Source organism: Typopeltis vanoorti, chromosome 4 (genome assembly GCF_054136105.1).
Source record: "Typopeltis vanoorti isolate ZY-2024b chromosome 4, IOZ_Tvanoo_1.0, whole genome shotgun sequence".
NCBI lineage: Eukaryota > Metazoa > Arthropoda > Arachnida > Uropygi > Thelyphonidae > Typopeltis > Typopeltis vanoorti.
In genome coordinates this window covers 33,257,301-33,273,431 of record NC_143552.1, presented here as the reverse complement: position 1 = coordinate 33,273,431, position 16,131 = coordinate 33,257,301, and the positions used below count along the sequence as shown (strand labels likewise).

The following is a 16,131-nucleotide window of genomic DNA, read 5'->3' as shown; positions in this document are numbered from 1 at the left end:
CCTTGAAATGATAACTGCCTCATTATTAAATTAAGTGTTTGTTGACTAAGAGAGAATTAGAAAATTCTACCTTAAGAATAATTACTGTAAAATTCTGGAACATTGAACTATGTGAACCACTTTCAATTATTCGGAAGAATATAGACTTGACAGCTGAATGTTTAATGCCTAATGTTTTATGTTTGTTATGAGTATTTGAACTAAGTTGATGTATAAAAGAATTGAATTATTTCATTGAATAGAGACAAGTTGTGATAATAGTATTAAAGTGTTGGAGAATAAGATCTGTAAATTTAACTTCAATCTTTAAACCACTAGTGTCTCAGAGATATTTTGAATATTGTTCAATTAGATTATCTTGCTTAGAAAATTATGCTTAAATGTACATGTTATATAACCCTGTATTAAATGTTTATTTTATTGAATTCAATTTGTTGTTTGCCTGATTTTTCTTCATTGCACTGCTCATAAAATTTATTTGAACCTTGCGGAAGCCTTAAATGATAATATTAACCTTGGCCTGTATAAAGTGAGATTGCAAAAGTTAGTTGATGCTTGATTCCTCTGTGTTATATAGACTAATCTGAATATAAGGTGGTGCAGGATAATATAAATTTCCTTATATTCAGATCAGTATCAATCAGCATCTAACATGGATCAATTAGCAAGATAGGACGACACAACAGTAAGGATATGTATGTTGCATTATGGGATACTAAGGCAATTAATGTGTTGTCATTAGCCTCTACATACAGGTAGCCCAGTCGTGAATGTTACTTCATGTGCAAATTTTTATTTGCACATGAAGTAACTTGGAAGGATTAAAGGATTAAAAACCAAGAATTGTAATTTCTTTTTTATAGTAATATAATAAAATTATATTTAAAGTAATATAATTTCTTGGTATCTTTAATTTATAGTATAACCAAGTGAAAAAAACTTTCAAACAATGAAGAAGTCATGTGAAATAAAAGAGAACCGAGTGTTGAAAAAGGCAATTATAGAAAGTGAATGAAAGATGAAATTCCTGGGACATATATGGACACATAACGAATGGATTATAAACATAGAAAGGAAGATACCAGGAGAAAGAAGAAGACAGATGTATTATACATTCTTAGAGGAGGCGTTTAGATTAATCGGAAGAGGTTATAAACTACTAAAGAGGAAAGCTAGAAATAGGATGACCTGGAATAGGGAACTCTTAGAATGATGATAATATTCTTATTTAAGTTGCTTTTCCCAGTAAGCCACCACCTGCTGACTTACCTGTCAGGAACTTCTTTAATTTTTTGAATATACCATGTTTGGAATTTTTTTATCTTTGCAACTTCATCAAATGCTTCCCTCCTGAATCAATCAAAACTCTCTTCAGATTCTGTCATGAGTATTCATGGTTTGGTTCTTACTTCAACAACATTATTATTTTTTTCCCCCAACCCAATAACATTTGTGTAGTTTAGTCTATAGTTCATCTCTTAAGCTGTTTGGCTTTCCTTCTAAATATTTGCAAAAACACATGGTTATTAATATTTCAAATCCTCTGTATTCTCTTGTATCTTAATATAGTGTGAAGATATCACTATCACCAATAACACAATATTAACATTGTTCATTTCTTGCATGTTCTCTCCATGTGAAACTGTGGACATCTTTATGAACATAGTGTACTGAACAGAAATTCAACAAGTATTTACCATTCATATCAGTTTTGCTCTATTCTTCAAGGCAGGTGCTTGTATAATTTCTCAGTCAGCATGAAACTGTCTGGTCATTCTCATTCATTGAGAATTGACATGGATACCAACCAACGAAAGACACTGGACAGTGGCTTAAAAGCTAGTGAGATCTCCAAATTCCTTATAAGCAACATAGAGATCGCCTGTTAATTATTTACCTAATCTTTAAGAGATATATCAGATTTGTTTATGAATTACCTTCCTCTTCCTTATCACGGATTTTAGGCAAAATAGCCAGTTCAGTCTCATGCTATTGCTTTCTTTTTTTTTGTTTTCATTTACTTCAGTTTTGTTTATATTTACTTATATCGTAATTAATTGGTTTTATTTTCAGGAAATGCAAAATTAATTTCTTCATTTGTTTCATAGTCCCACTTGGTATATTCAGCCATTCTTTTATGAGAAATTTCATTTCTACTCTTTGAACCTGTGTTTCATTCTTCTTTTTTATGGCCCATGTTTCTGGACCATAAAATATAATATAATAAAGTTGGTTTAGACAAAACATTATATAGTCTGATTCTGGTGTGTTTTTGTACCAGGGATTGCTTAAATATATTATTCACTATGCTGTTTACTATAACAAAATTTGATATATTTTAATGTCCGTATCTTTTTCATTCTCATATGATGTCACATCTCAGGTATTGCATCTCAGGTTACAAGTGTCAAATGTGCACAGATGAACTGTAAAAATATGATGAGTTAAACATTAGCAATGGTTTACTTTTAAATCGTCTTAAAAACAATAACTAAACATACATCTTTATTAAGGTTCAATAACTGTTTTGTTTCAGCCGACTCGTTGAAAATTTCCTTGTGTTTGCATTTTTGTTAAACAACACGCTACCATTTCCAAAAGCATTTTACAGTCTGCAGAAAGGCAAAGTCTACATTTATATACGGATAAAATGAATGCAGGTCTTTGTGTTCTGAGATTACAGTTTCATTAGACACCTTTTGATCTGATATCAGCAAAAACATTTTTTATTCTTTCTTTCAGATAATTGGTCAGAGATAATTAAAAAATTAACTTAATAAATTCATAGTGAAGAATTTATGGAGACACAACACACGTGTTAGGATAAATATGTCTCCATAAATTCTTCACTATGAATGCTATATAACCTTAAAAGTAATAACTTAGTGAATATCAAAATAAGACAAATATATGAATTTCATCATAAACAGTTTAAAAGAAAATCCATTTTCTAGATAAAACTATTTTTTGACAATGACTGTTTTATTATTATTCTTTTTTATTTTGAACCACGGCCATGCACGGTTAGCCTAGTGGCTGTGTGCTTCACAACCATATGCCTGGGGAAGGAGTGTCCTAGGTTCGATTCCCATCTGTGACGTGAGGAGCTGAAGGATCCTCCTCAGCCATAGCTAAGTTAGCTGGTCTTGGGAATGGACAGTAGGGTTTTTTCCCCAGTTTATCCTGGGGTTTTTCATCTCACAAAGCAGGCAAACCGGCCTTGAGAACTCAACACTACAGGACATAGGATACAACAGGGCATAGGGCTGACCTCCTTATCCTGTGAACGGTTTGAGGGTCGATGATTAATAATCTCTCGACTTTATACCCTCTTTTACCGCAAGGTAAAAGAGGGTATAAAGCAGATGAGATGAGATGAGATTTTGAACCCCCCCCCCTCTACACACAAACAGCAAATGCTTTGAACAGATCAGTATTTTGGTTAGACAAACTAGAATCAGTGTTCTAGAGATCAAGCATGGTCATATGCCATTTCAGTACCATATACCAGGCAATACAAAGCATCTACTATCAAAAATGCTGCCAGTAAGCAAGGCCTGCCAATGTCTCTATAAAACACTCACCAGTGATGAAAGTGCATGAATTCTTTCATAACATATAATTTTAACAGATCATTTTAATAATCTATTTCAGTAAATTCACAAAATGCTACTTTATTCAAAAATGACAATTAAAATCTTAAAGAAATAATATTTAAATACTTATACCCTTTATGGGAAATTCTTTGGTGGGAAGTAAATCTAAGTCAGTAAATCCTGAATTTTTAGGACTGTCTTCTTCATTCTCTTTGTGTTTTGCATCCTCACTATGTAACTCTAATGATACCGATGATGAGAATTCTGAAGAATTATTCATGATACTGCTGTTTACACATGAAGAGTGATGATAGGTTGGAACATCACCACCTCCATTTTCTTCTGTTTGATCAGTCTGGATTCCAGCAGATATTTTACCTATTATATATACATATAATAACCAGCAAATGATTTGGAGAAAAGAAGTAATATAATGATTAATAACAATCATAGTGAAAATATTTTCTATTTAAATATATTTAGAGTTATATATATAGTGCATTTCCTTGCAAGAAGAGGGATCACTCCAAATCTTGCACAATAATATAACTCTGTGTAGAAATATTAATACACACAGAAGGGCTAAGAAAAAACAGTGACAATACTCTTAAATTATCATTTCCAACAATTTGAGAATGCATGTAATATGGCAGCAGTGATTGATATAGATTCATAGTGACTTTTATATCTATGACAAGTGAAGCATTTAGGTGGAGAGTAAGATTTTGGTGATCCAGCATGTATTAATGAAAGTAGAACACTTCTGAATATGCACATGATTTACATAAAGCCAATGGAGTAAAGCACTTTCAACTGTTGCCTGTGAATAAAAGCTTTTCAAAGAGATTCACCATAAATCATTTACCCATACCATCTCTGGAAGAAAGAGTAAATACATTAGATACAGTTTTCTTAAGTTGCATTAAATCAGCAAAATTGCCATTCATATTTACGAATTTAGGGACACAAAACACACGTGTTGAAATGATTATTTTACTTATTATTAATAAAATAACAATTGACATTTCAACCCCTGTATTGAGATCATCATCGGAAAAATACGTGTATATGAAAACAAAATCTTAGTATGGGAGGACTTTAGCAGGTTTTATTGTAGGTTTTTTTTTATTATTATTATTATTTTTTACCACTAGAGATCATGCTAAGTAAAAGATCAATTAACAGCGCGATTCAATTTACCTTTGTAGAGTGCAAGAGCATATAGCTTGTTTTCATATACACATGTATTTTTCTGATGATGACCTCAATATAGGAGTCGAACTGTCAATTGCTATTTTATCAATAATAAGTAAAATAATCATTTCAACATGTGTTTTGTGTCCCTAAATCCGTAAATATGAATGCTGATCACCGTGTAACCTTAAAAGAAAGAGTGAAAAAAAAAATTGCTATGCATGTTCAGTGGAAATGAAATAGAACACATTCAATGTGAAAGTTATCATACATATATACAGGATTAGAAATAGAAAGGTCTATTCCTGATAGAAAATGAGTTCATTTAGTATAAATCACTCATTTAGTATAAAGCACTAATACTTTATTCTTTACTCATTAATTTTTTGAGTTAAAAAATACTTTCAGCGTGTATGTTTCTGCTGTATATGTTACTCTGTTGATATCTTTATACAGCAGAAACATGCACGATGAAAGTATAATGCAGAAACATGCGCATTTGCAGTCCCAACCATACTGCATTTTACAGTAAATGATAAACTATTTACAGTCCCTATCTTTAACAATGAGAAATGATTTGTGTGTTGTTTCTATTTTCCAAAGTAGATATTTCCTCTGTATTCCACTGTGTTTTCAATGATAAGACCTCTGATAAACAATAATAAAATATGAGTATAGTATATGAAATAAATCAACAGGTATTTTGTATAAAATGTGATAATTTCCATATATAATTCAATATTTCATGTGCTGTAAATATATCCTGCACATTTTTTAATATAAATTCCACACAAAATGAAAATTTCTAAACCTACTGTACATGAAATATTGAAGTATTTTAATACTGTGATTGGGATAACAATGAGAAATCCAAAAGCTCTGCTCTAAAGAAAACAACGGCAGTACTTTTTAAAGCAACTTCAGGCTCCAGTGGGCAGGGTGGTGATCCCACGCTGAGTTATGAAAGTAATCTACCACTTCACTAACGACTTTCAGAACCATCTATGTCCCGGTGGGATCTGAAGCCATGTCCTATAGTTTGTAGAGCAGAGATAACTAGGCCAACGATGCAAGCAGCAAGTACAAGCTTGTTGCACACTACATTCCCTCACTATTCAAATGAGGTGCAAAACTGACATAAATTGCACCATAAAAAGAGAAATTTAATGAATGTTAATGTTGTATGACAGTGTATCGAGCCATACAATCAAGCAATTTCTGAACTTTTTTATGCTGTTCACTACAAGTAGATTTTCTTAAATGATAAATAAAAGGTTTTAACTCTTATAATTTTTTTTATTATTATTTATATTAGATGCACGTCCTCTACATGCTTCACTGTCTGTATGGATAACAGCATCATCAGGAGGTTTAACAGAAGTAAAAACTGACAAAAAATGTGCCGCTAGAGTCGCTGAAGCACTTGGCAGTGGATTTCAGCTGTGGTAAAAAAAAAAGTATTTTTAAACGGTGTATAATGTGACTTCAGTCGTGAATTGTGCTACTTTTTTTTTTTCACAGAACACAAGTGTTCTTTAGTGGTGCTGCTTTTGCTGTTTAGTTGTTATGTTGTGTTATTTTTGGGTTATCGAGAAGGTGAGGTCAGAGTCAAATGCATCTGTGGTGGAAGAGAAGATAAGTTTTCGTTATTTAGTCTAGTTATTAGCGTTTAGTATTATTAGTATTGGTATTATTATTATTAATAGCGATGATGGTGGCAGCTACAGCTCCAATTATGAATGACTTGTCACCAAGTCCTCCTCTATTTAAAGACTCTATTTTGCATAACATAATAAAGGATTTTTCTCTCACCTGCCACATATCCATCTGCATCCCAGCAGATGGATATGCGGTGGGTGATAGAAGGGGGAGTGCATATATGTGCAAAATGTCATCAATGAGAGGAATTTAGTGAATTAGATATTATGATAACTGACCTTGTTACATCAGGGACAGGAGAATTTCGAGAGATGAGTAGTGTGATAGGTGAGAATGATGAGCGAAACATGAATGAAAAAATAAGAGTGGGGAGCATGGAAACCTTGAATGATTATAAAGTTCTCGGAGATGGTCTTGATTGGGAGGATGAACGGTGAGTAAGAGTGACTAACTTGAAGAGAGAGAGATGATAGATGAGCTGAAAGAAGAGGTGGAAAGTCTTGGGAATGAGATGAGAAGTATGAAAGATGAGATTAGGCAAATGGAAGAGATGAATGGAAGGCGAATCAGAGTAGGAGTGAGAGAGAATTATGGAAATGATAGAAGAGGGGAGAACAGAAACAGTAGAAAGAGGGAGAGAGGTATGGGAATGACAGAAGAGGAGAGAGAATGGAAACAGTCAGAGAGAGAGAGAGAATGAGAGCAAGTGCTGGAATCAGGGATAGAGTGATGCCAGGACAGCAGGTAAGTAGGGGAACATAGAGTTAAAGAGTTAGAGGGGAGAGGGAGGGAGGGAGAGAGAGAGGGGGGGACGCAGGTGAGCAATCAAGGAACAGAGTGGTAAGAGCTGTGATGTATGGAGACTCGATGATCCATGGCGTGCAAGATAGGATGCCAGCCTGGAGGAATGATAGAGAGTGTGGCTATGGTAATTAAGCAGGGTGAAAGGGTGGATGAGATGATTGTGATGTTGGGTAAAAATGACTTGAGAGGCAATATAAATCAGGTGGCGAGAGATCTGAGATTCTTGCTTGAGGTTGTACAATAGAAAATGCAAAGAGGAAAGATTGTGTGTGTTTCCCAGGTTTGATAGTGACGAGCTGAGCAGAACAGCAGTAATAATGAATAGCATAATAGCCAGAATGTGTCAGAAGAGAGGATTGGAATATGTGGATGCTTGGAGGGCATTTGAGGACAGAAAGGAACTGTATGCAAGAGAATGCTTGCATTTGAATGAGGAAGGACGTAGGCATCTGGAGAGATTGCTGTTTTCTGAACGAGTTGGTGTGTCAATGCAGGGAAACTAGAATTCCCAATGTAGCTGGTAGCTGGGGTGGCCTCTTGTGGGAAGGGGGACGACATCAGGTAACACTGAGTCCAGTGGGGTCTGGAGGGGATAATGATAGGTATAGAAGCAGTGACATTTTTATGTTTTATACTAATGCCAGGAGTACCTAGAATAAAGGAGATGAATTGGTGGCGCTGATAGCATCAGCCTGGCCAAAGATTATTGGGATCTCTGAGACATGTTTGATAGAAGATGATATAATAACAGGAATAGAAGTAGCAGGGTACAGCATTTTTCGGCAGGATAGGAAGAGAAACCGTGGTGGTGGAGTACTGCTTATGATAAGTGATGACATGTCCTCTAAGAGTGGAGGTTTTGGAATTCAGCGACACTGATGCGAGGTAGAGGTGGGCAAGACAGGATATTTACTGGGGGGGGGTTGCTACAAGACAAGGAGCACGGAGGGTGGGGAGAAGGAAATGTTTAGGCAGTTGAGCTTGGCAAGTGCAAGAAGAGTGATTGTTATGGGAGATTTTAACCACAGCAGTATAAACTGGAAAAAAGAAAATGCCTGTAGTAATAAGGGAATGGAATTTCTAAAATTTTTGAGGGACAAATGTCTAAGGCAACATGGGGGAACAAGAGGTTTAAGAGTTTTGGATTTGGTCGCAGTAACAGAAGAGCTGGTAATAAGTAAGATGACATCTCCCCCCCCCCCCCAGTTGGAGAGAGTGACCATGTGGTTATGACTTGGAAGATGAATAGACATGCAGGAGTATTAAAGAAAATGGAACGTATGTGGAATTATAAGGTGGATGATTATGACAGTCTTAAATATCAGCATGGGACAATTCCATGGAGGGCGGAATTGGAAGGCCAGGATATCATTAATAAGCTGTATTCCATGAGTGAAGAAGTGGACACAATTTGGTGTAAAGTGGATGACAAACAATGTTAAACATGAACTGCAAGTGAAAAAGAGATTATAGAAAAGATATAAAGAGAGGAGCGGAGAGCAGATGCATGAATAATAACTCAGGCCAGGAGAGTGACTATGTGAGGAAGGCAAAATTGGAATATGAGAAAAGATTGGCACTAAGATCCAAAGATAATCCTAGGGAATATTTTAGCTATGTAACCAGTAGGAGGAGAAATTACTGTGGAAGAATGACATTGTGGGATAAAAATGGGAATAGAGTGACTGATGGAGAGAGGACATAGTGGAGTTGTTCAATGAACACTTTATTGGAGTATTTCATCCTGGAGAAGTAGGCTTTAATACTAGAGGAATAGGGCAGGTTTGGGGTTTAGAGGTGCAAGAGGGGAGTGTGTTTGAAATACTGAGTACTCTGGATGTCAGTAGGTGTGGGACTGGATGGTATTTTACCATAGGTTTTGAGAGAATGTGCTAAAGAACTGCAGCTCTGTTGACTTGGCTTTTCAATGAAAGTCTGGCTGTGGGAAAGGTACCAAGGAATGGAAGGAAGGTAAGATAGTGCCATTGCATAAGGGTGGTAGCAGACTAAAAAGTGTCTAACCATAGGCAGTTTGTGTGTCATCAGTAGCTGTTAAGATCTTGGAGAAATTAGTGAGGGACTATATATAGCGTTGGGTTGGGCAGATGAGGGTAATGTTATCTGTGAGAATCAACATGGATTTGTTAAGGGGCACTCTTGCTTTAGTAATATGATTGTTTTTATAATAAAGTGACAAGAGCAGTTGATGAGGGAAAGGCATATACTGCCATTTTTTGGATTTTGCAAAGGCATTTGACAGGGTACCAAATGATAAGTTGATATTTAAGTTGCAGCACATGGGTTTAGATGCTGGGTTAGTCAACTGGATTTAGGATTAGCTGTCTGATAGGTATCAGAGAGTTGTGTATAGTGGGACAATATCAAGGAAGCAGAAGGTTACAAGTGGGGGTTCCACAGGGCTCACTACTGGGACCTGCATTGTTTAACCTGTATATCATTGGCTTTGTTAATAGATTGCAAGGGGATATTCAGTTGTTTGCAGATTATGTGAAGCTGGGAGGGATTATTAGTAACAGTGCTGATGTGGTGGCCCTGCAAGAGGATTTGAATAAACTATACAGATGGGCAAAATGAATGGGGTGTCAGTTTAATGCAGCAAAATGTAGTCTTGAAGTTTGGGATATATCAATGGGAGACTGCATACTCGATTGGAGGAGCTGTACTGGAGGAAGTAGGGGAGACAAGGGATCTGGGGTGATTGATAGAAAACTGAAATTCAGGAAGTATATTGCAAAGATGGTAAAGGTAACCCAGAGGATTGCTGCAATAATGAGAAGGATGCTGACCTGCAGAGATAAAAGATCATTCCATTGTATAAGACCATGATCAGACCACACTTAGACTATTGTTCTCAAATTTAGTCCCCAGGATTTGAAGGGGATAAATTAAATGTGGAAATGGTACAGAGGCACAGATAACAAAGATGGTTTCAGGACTGTACAATGCTAGTCATGAGGATTGACTGAAGGAATGTAGACTGCAAAGTTTGGTGGATAGAAGAAGGAGAGGTGATATGATTGAGACTTTTAAACTGTTAAGAGGCAGTTACAGGGTGGTCACTGGGGAGTTCTTTCACTTGGTGGAACAGCAGGAAGGAGTGATGACAAGGGGCCATCCCTGGAGGTTGCGAAAGAAGGCAGTGAGCAAGAGGGTGAGGAGTGTTTTTTTTGCATGCAGGGTGGTTTATAAAATTCCATTTTATAAACACCCAGATGTTTATAAAATGGAACTTTGTCTTTAGGGGGGTGTAAAAAAGCTTCGTAAGGTGTTGACTGGTTTGAAGGCTGTTGGTATGGATACCGTTCCATACACTGGCAATGCATCACGAAAAATAGCCAAAAAGTTAAATGCAGTCAAAATCAGAATAGCCTTTGTAAGGTCACACCTAAAGACAAAGTTCCATTTTATAATATCTGGGTGTATAAATGATTCCATGTTCTTGTGGAAAAATATGAGTAGGTCAGACTGGGAGAAGTTTCAAAATGAGCATATAGGCAACATTGAAAACAAAAGGGAAGGAAAAAAGTGGACTCATAGTGCACATATTCAAAGAACATCACACAGTAAATTGGCAAGCACCCTCCATGCCCAGCTTAAAAGAGAATTACTTTGACAGGTTGTTCAAGGTGTCCTCTGAGGTCATTCACTCAAAAGACACTAAACTGAAATCAAGGAATGATCCTTCATGATATCTGGATGTCATTAACTAATATGTGTTACATTAAAGACTTCTCCTATACCAACAATCACAAAGAGTTCACACAACAATGTAGAGACTGGACATAACATGCCTAATGATACTCAGAATTAAACTATTATTCTAGTCTTTTGAACCTTATAGATATTAACTGATGTTTGAAAACGTTTAATTTTTTGTTGATTTTTACTTATGTTAAACAACCTCTCGATGATGTTGTTAGCTATATAAATAGTGAAATGTACAGGAAATACATCCAGTATAAATAAAAAAAAAATTATACAAGTTAAAACCCCTATTTATCATTCAACTTCTGAACTGATGAAACTGAAAAGCACTGTCACATCTGCTATGCTTCATATTAAGGATCCATAACCTCCCCAGTGTAATACATTTTATGTATCATAAAATGTATCATACTTGGCAAATGGAATTTCTCAATCACCGTGCACACGGATGCGCAAAAGCAGCGATTATACTGAAAAACTGTTGGCTGTAGACAACATAAAAAAAATAATAATAAAATAAAAATTATTACCACAATATTGCCCTCTGCCCTCATACATAATAACACAGCATATATGATCTATTCATTATAATGTACTTTTCCACAGCATTTTCAATAATTAAAATTTATAATAGAAAAAGATATTTTTAAAATAAATCTTTTAATGTGCCTTTTCAGCAAATGACCTTAGAGGACCCCTTGAACAACCTGTCAAAGTAATTCTCTTATAAGTAGGGCATGGAAAGATTATCAAATATATTTCCTTTTCTCTTCTAGCTTTTACATTTACAAGTTATATTGAAACAAAATAAATGATGAGTGCATATGTATATTAATATTTAGTGCAAATGATCAATTGAAACAAAGGTAAAATATCATGATGTAAGAGATTAAATAAAAAATTACTGCATTTTTCCATGTATAAGATGATACTTTTTTTTTTTAATTTTTAGACCAAAAATTGGGGGGTCGTCTTATACAAGGGGGAGTAATAACCGGTTGATGGACCAGTGGTGAAACTGCAGGTACCTTGTCTCCGTGAACAGGCTTCTACCAATCACTAGCCTCTGTTAACTCTGTTGATTGACATCATTAATGGCTGATTCTGAATAAACCAATCAGAACTCTGAAAGCATTCATACGTCTGAACTCGTTGGCAGAATAAGTTAATGCATTAACAATATTTTGAGCACTAGCCTATAAAAAAAGGGGTGCTTAAGGGTCAAAGCTATATAACTGAGAGGAAACAACCACATAGCCTTTAAAGGAATGCAGAGAACCGACCAGGGTTTCTGACCTAATGTCCAATCCTCACCTTCTCGTGGTGCACCTTGTTGGATATCTACCTGGATACTGAACCAACGATGATGGGCTGGCAATTTGGGATTTAGCCAACCAAATTGTATCCTTAATGGCTTAAACCAATATAAAAAATGGTGGTACAACAGGACAAAATTTCATGCTGGCTGGGGTGCGCTCGGTTCAACAAGGCCCTCGTTGCTTTCACCAGAGAATCAGGGCGAACAGCGAAAAGTCAGCTACGTGAACGAATCTGAAAACATACCCCAACCCAACATCACCAGAGTTAAAGATCAGTACTATCAACATAAGAAGCCTGAATGGCAAAGAAATGGAGCTAGCTGAGGAATTAGATAAGTACCAAATTGACATAGTAGGGATGACTGAAACAAAAAAAGACAAAAACTGGTGAGATCTTTCTGAGCAATAAATACAAAATGTTATATTCAGGCAATAACAATCATGGAAAAGAAGGGGTAGCCATAATATTCAACACTAAATACGAGGCTAATCTTCTTGAATGGCAGGCAGTCCCAAGTAGAGTGATGTGGGCAAATATGAGAATGGGGAACTGGACAATGAGACTTATTTGTGCCTATGGTCCCACAGAAGGCTCTACTAAGGTAGAAGTGGAGGAATTTTTTCAGGCTCTAGAGAAATTTACTGACACAATGAAAAAGGAAAAGTTGGTCCTTGTTGGGGATCTAAATAAGCAGAGTAGGAAATGATTGTGAGTCATGCAAAAATATTTTGGGAAAATTTGGAGAAAAGAGCAAAGATAATAATAATGGCAAATCCTATTGGATTTCTGCTCAGGAGGACTGGTTATTACTACCACCATGTTCCAACATAAAAATGTGCACAAATTCACATGGAGAGAAGAGGCAAGGAATTAGAAAAGTCTCATTGACTATGTTATTGTTGATAGTGATTTTCTCCCTGGTGCAGGAGACACCAGAGTGTACAGAGGATTTGAAATTGGAAGTAATCACTATTTAGTCTTAAGCAGCATAAAATTGAATTTCATATTGAAAAGAATGACATGTAAGAAAGTTTTAAGGCGAATAAAAGTTGAGCAGCTCTCAGATGTGAACTGTAGACTAAAATACACAAAGATTATTGAAGAAAAAATGAAGGAGTTTCAGAACAGGAACAAACCTTAGAGATTTGGTGGCAAAACTCGAAGAAAACCCTGATTGATTGAGCCAGAGAGGCATGTGGTTGTCTGCAAGGATAGAAAAATCAAAACTCCATGGTGGACACAGAAAGTTAAAGAGGCAGTGAAGGAAAAGAAGAAAGCATATCAAAAGTTCCTGGCAAATAAGTCAGCTTGTGCTCTTAGAGAATACAGAGACAAATGTAAGAAAGCTAAACAATGTGTAAAACTAGCTAAATAAAAGTTATGGGAGGACTTTGGCAAGAACATAGAAAATAAATATCAAGAAGATGGTAAGATATTTTCTCTTTCTTTCTCCAATTTTCATATCACCTTTATCATCTCTAATTCCTTTTATAGCACTCTTTCCTCCATTTCTGAGCTTCTTCAACAACTTCTGAAGTTTCTTCTTCTTCTTCCAATCCAGAATATCATGCCACCCTCTTGATATTCATTTTCTATGTTCTTACCAAAGTCTTTCCATGACTTTTGTTTAGCTAGTTTTACACAGTGTTTAGCTTTCTTACATTTGTCTCTGTATTCCCTAAAAGCACAAGCTGACTTATCTCCAAGTTTTGATTCCTGTTCTCAAACTCTAATTGTTTCTTGAATAATGTTTGTATATTTTAGTCTACAGTTCACATCTGAGAGCTGCTCAACTTTTATTTGCTTTAAAACTTTCTTACAATTTCTTTTCAATATGACATTCAATTTTATCCTGTTGAAGACTAAATGGTGATCACTTCCAATTTCAAATCCTCTGTACACTCTAGAGTCCTGCACGAGTGAGAAAACATCACTATCAGCAATTACATAGTCAATGAGACTTTTCTTATTCCTTATGTCTTCACTCCATGTCAATTTGTGCACAGTTTTATGTTGGAACATGGTGGTAGTAATAACCAGTCCATGTCCTGAGCAGAAATCCAACAGGTATTTACCATTATTATTATCTTTGCTCTTTTCTCCAAATTTTTCCAAAATATTTTTGCATGACTGACAATCATTTCCTACTCTGCTCTTTAGATTCCCAAACAAGGACCATCTTTTTATTTTCCATTGTGTTAGTTGCTTTCTCTAAAGCCTCAAAATATTCCTCCACTTCTACCTTAGCAGAACCTTCTGTGGGACCAAAGATACAAATAAGTTTCATTGTCCAGTTCCCCATTCTGATATTTGCCACATCAGTCTACTTGAAATTTTCTGCCATTCAAGAAGATTAGCCTCGTATTTAATGTTGAATACTATGGCTACTCCTTCTTTTCCTTGATTGTCATTGCCTGAATATAACATTTTGTATTTATTGCTCAGAACGATCTCACCAGATTTTATCTTTTTTGTTTTAGTCACCCCTATTATATTGATCTGATATTTATCCAATTCCTCAACTAGCTCCATTTCTTTGCCATTCAGGCTTCTTATTGATAGTACCGATCTTGAGCTCTGGTGATATTGAGTTGGGGTGTGTTTTAGGATTTGTTCCAGTAGCTGACTTTTCGCTGTTTGCTCTGGTTACCTGGCAAAAACAACAATCACCTTGTTTAACCGACTGACGCCCCAGCTGTTATGTTGCACCATCGTTTAATATTGTGGTTTAAGTCAATAAGAATACAATTTGGTCAGCTAAATCCCAAATTGCCAGCCCATCCTAGTTCATTCAGTAATGAGGTAGATACTTATCAGGGTGCACCACGAGGTGAGAATTGGACATTAGATCAGAAGCACTGGTTAGTTCTCTGCATTCCTTTAAAGGCTATGTGGAGTTCTCCTCATTTGTTTATATGCAGAAGGCCTATAGCAAACAAATGCCAAGTGTGTGGTATACCATTATGATACTGTTGGACTTTGCTAATGCATTCAATAGGAAACCACATGAAAGGTTGTTGAAGTGTAAAGTTATGCACTTTGGCATGATGAGATTTCTGATAGCATTTTATGTTGGTGTGACTATGTTTGGAGAAACTGATGATGCTAGAAATCTTAGAGTTATGGTGGATAGGAAATTGAAGTTCAAAGGTGACATCACAAAAACTGCAAATATAACTCAGAGAATAATTGCAATGCTAAAACAAACACTAATGTGTAAGGATTACAAAATCATTCTGCCTCTTTGTGAGACGTTGATATCACCACACCTGCACTACTGCAAGATTTGGTCTCCTAGGTTCTAAGTGGATAGAGAAGCTGCGGAAAAGTTGCAAAGCAGAGTTACGAAAATGATATCAGGATTTTAGAATGTAGGTTATGAGGAGATAGAGAATATGCAGACTGCAAACAAGTAAACAGGAGAAAGAGAATAAAAATGAAAAACATTCCAGCCTCAACAGAAACAAGAAAAACAAATAGCTTTATTCAATTTGTATCACTAAATACAGTACAGAGACATTTTAGAGTGTTTGTACTATATTTGGCAACAATTATTGTAATAATAGAGATAAGTGGAATACTTCATAAAGAAAACCACTCCCCACCCACAGACTCTATACTGCATCATGCATGCAAGCAAAACAGATTTATTAGAGCACTAAACACAGTAGCTAATAAATGAATTTGTCATAACATCCTCTCTCAAATTTTTAGTTCTAGAAAATAAGTATAACAGCTGTTTATGATGTAATCACTAGGTATAGAAAGCACACAATTCATGTAAAGCAAAAAAATGCATATGAGAACATATAACTTGAAATCAGTTTGAATC

General features: G+C 35.7%; 1 protein-coding gene across 1 annotated transcript in view; it reads right to left on the bottom strand.

Moving 5' to 3' along the window:
• Positions 1–16,131, bottom strand: part of LOC150107210 (coiled-coil domain-containing protein 149) — a 182,645-nt gene that overhangs the window by 20,526 nt on the left and 145,988 nt on the right. Inside the window, exon 11 of the mRNA XM_090391693.1 lies at positions 3,729–3,974. Coding sequence (XP_090247819.1) covers positions 3,729–3,974 — 246 coding nt within the window. The remainder of the gene's footprint in view (positions 1–3,728; positions 3,975–16,131) is intronic.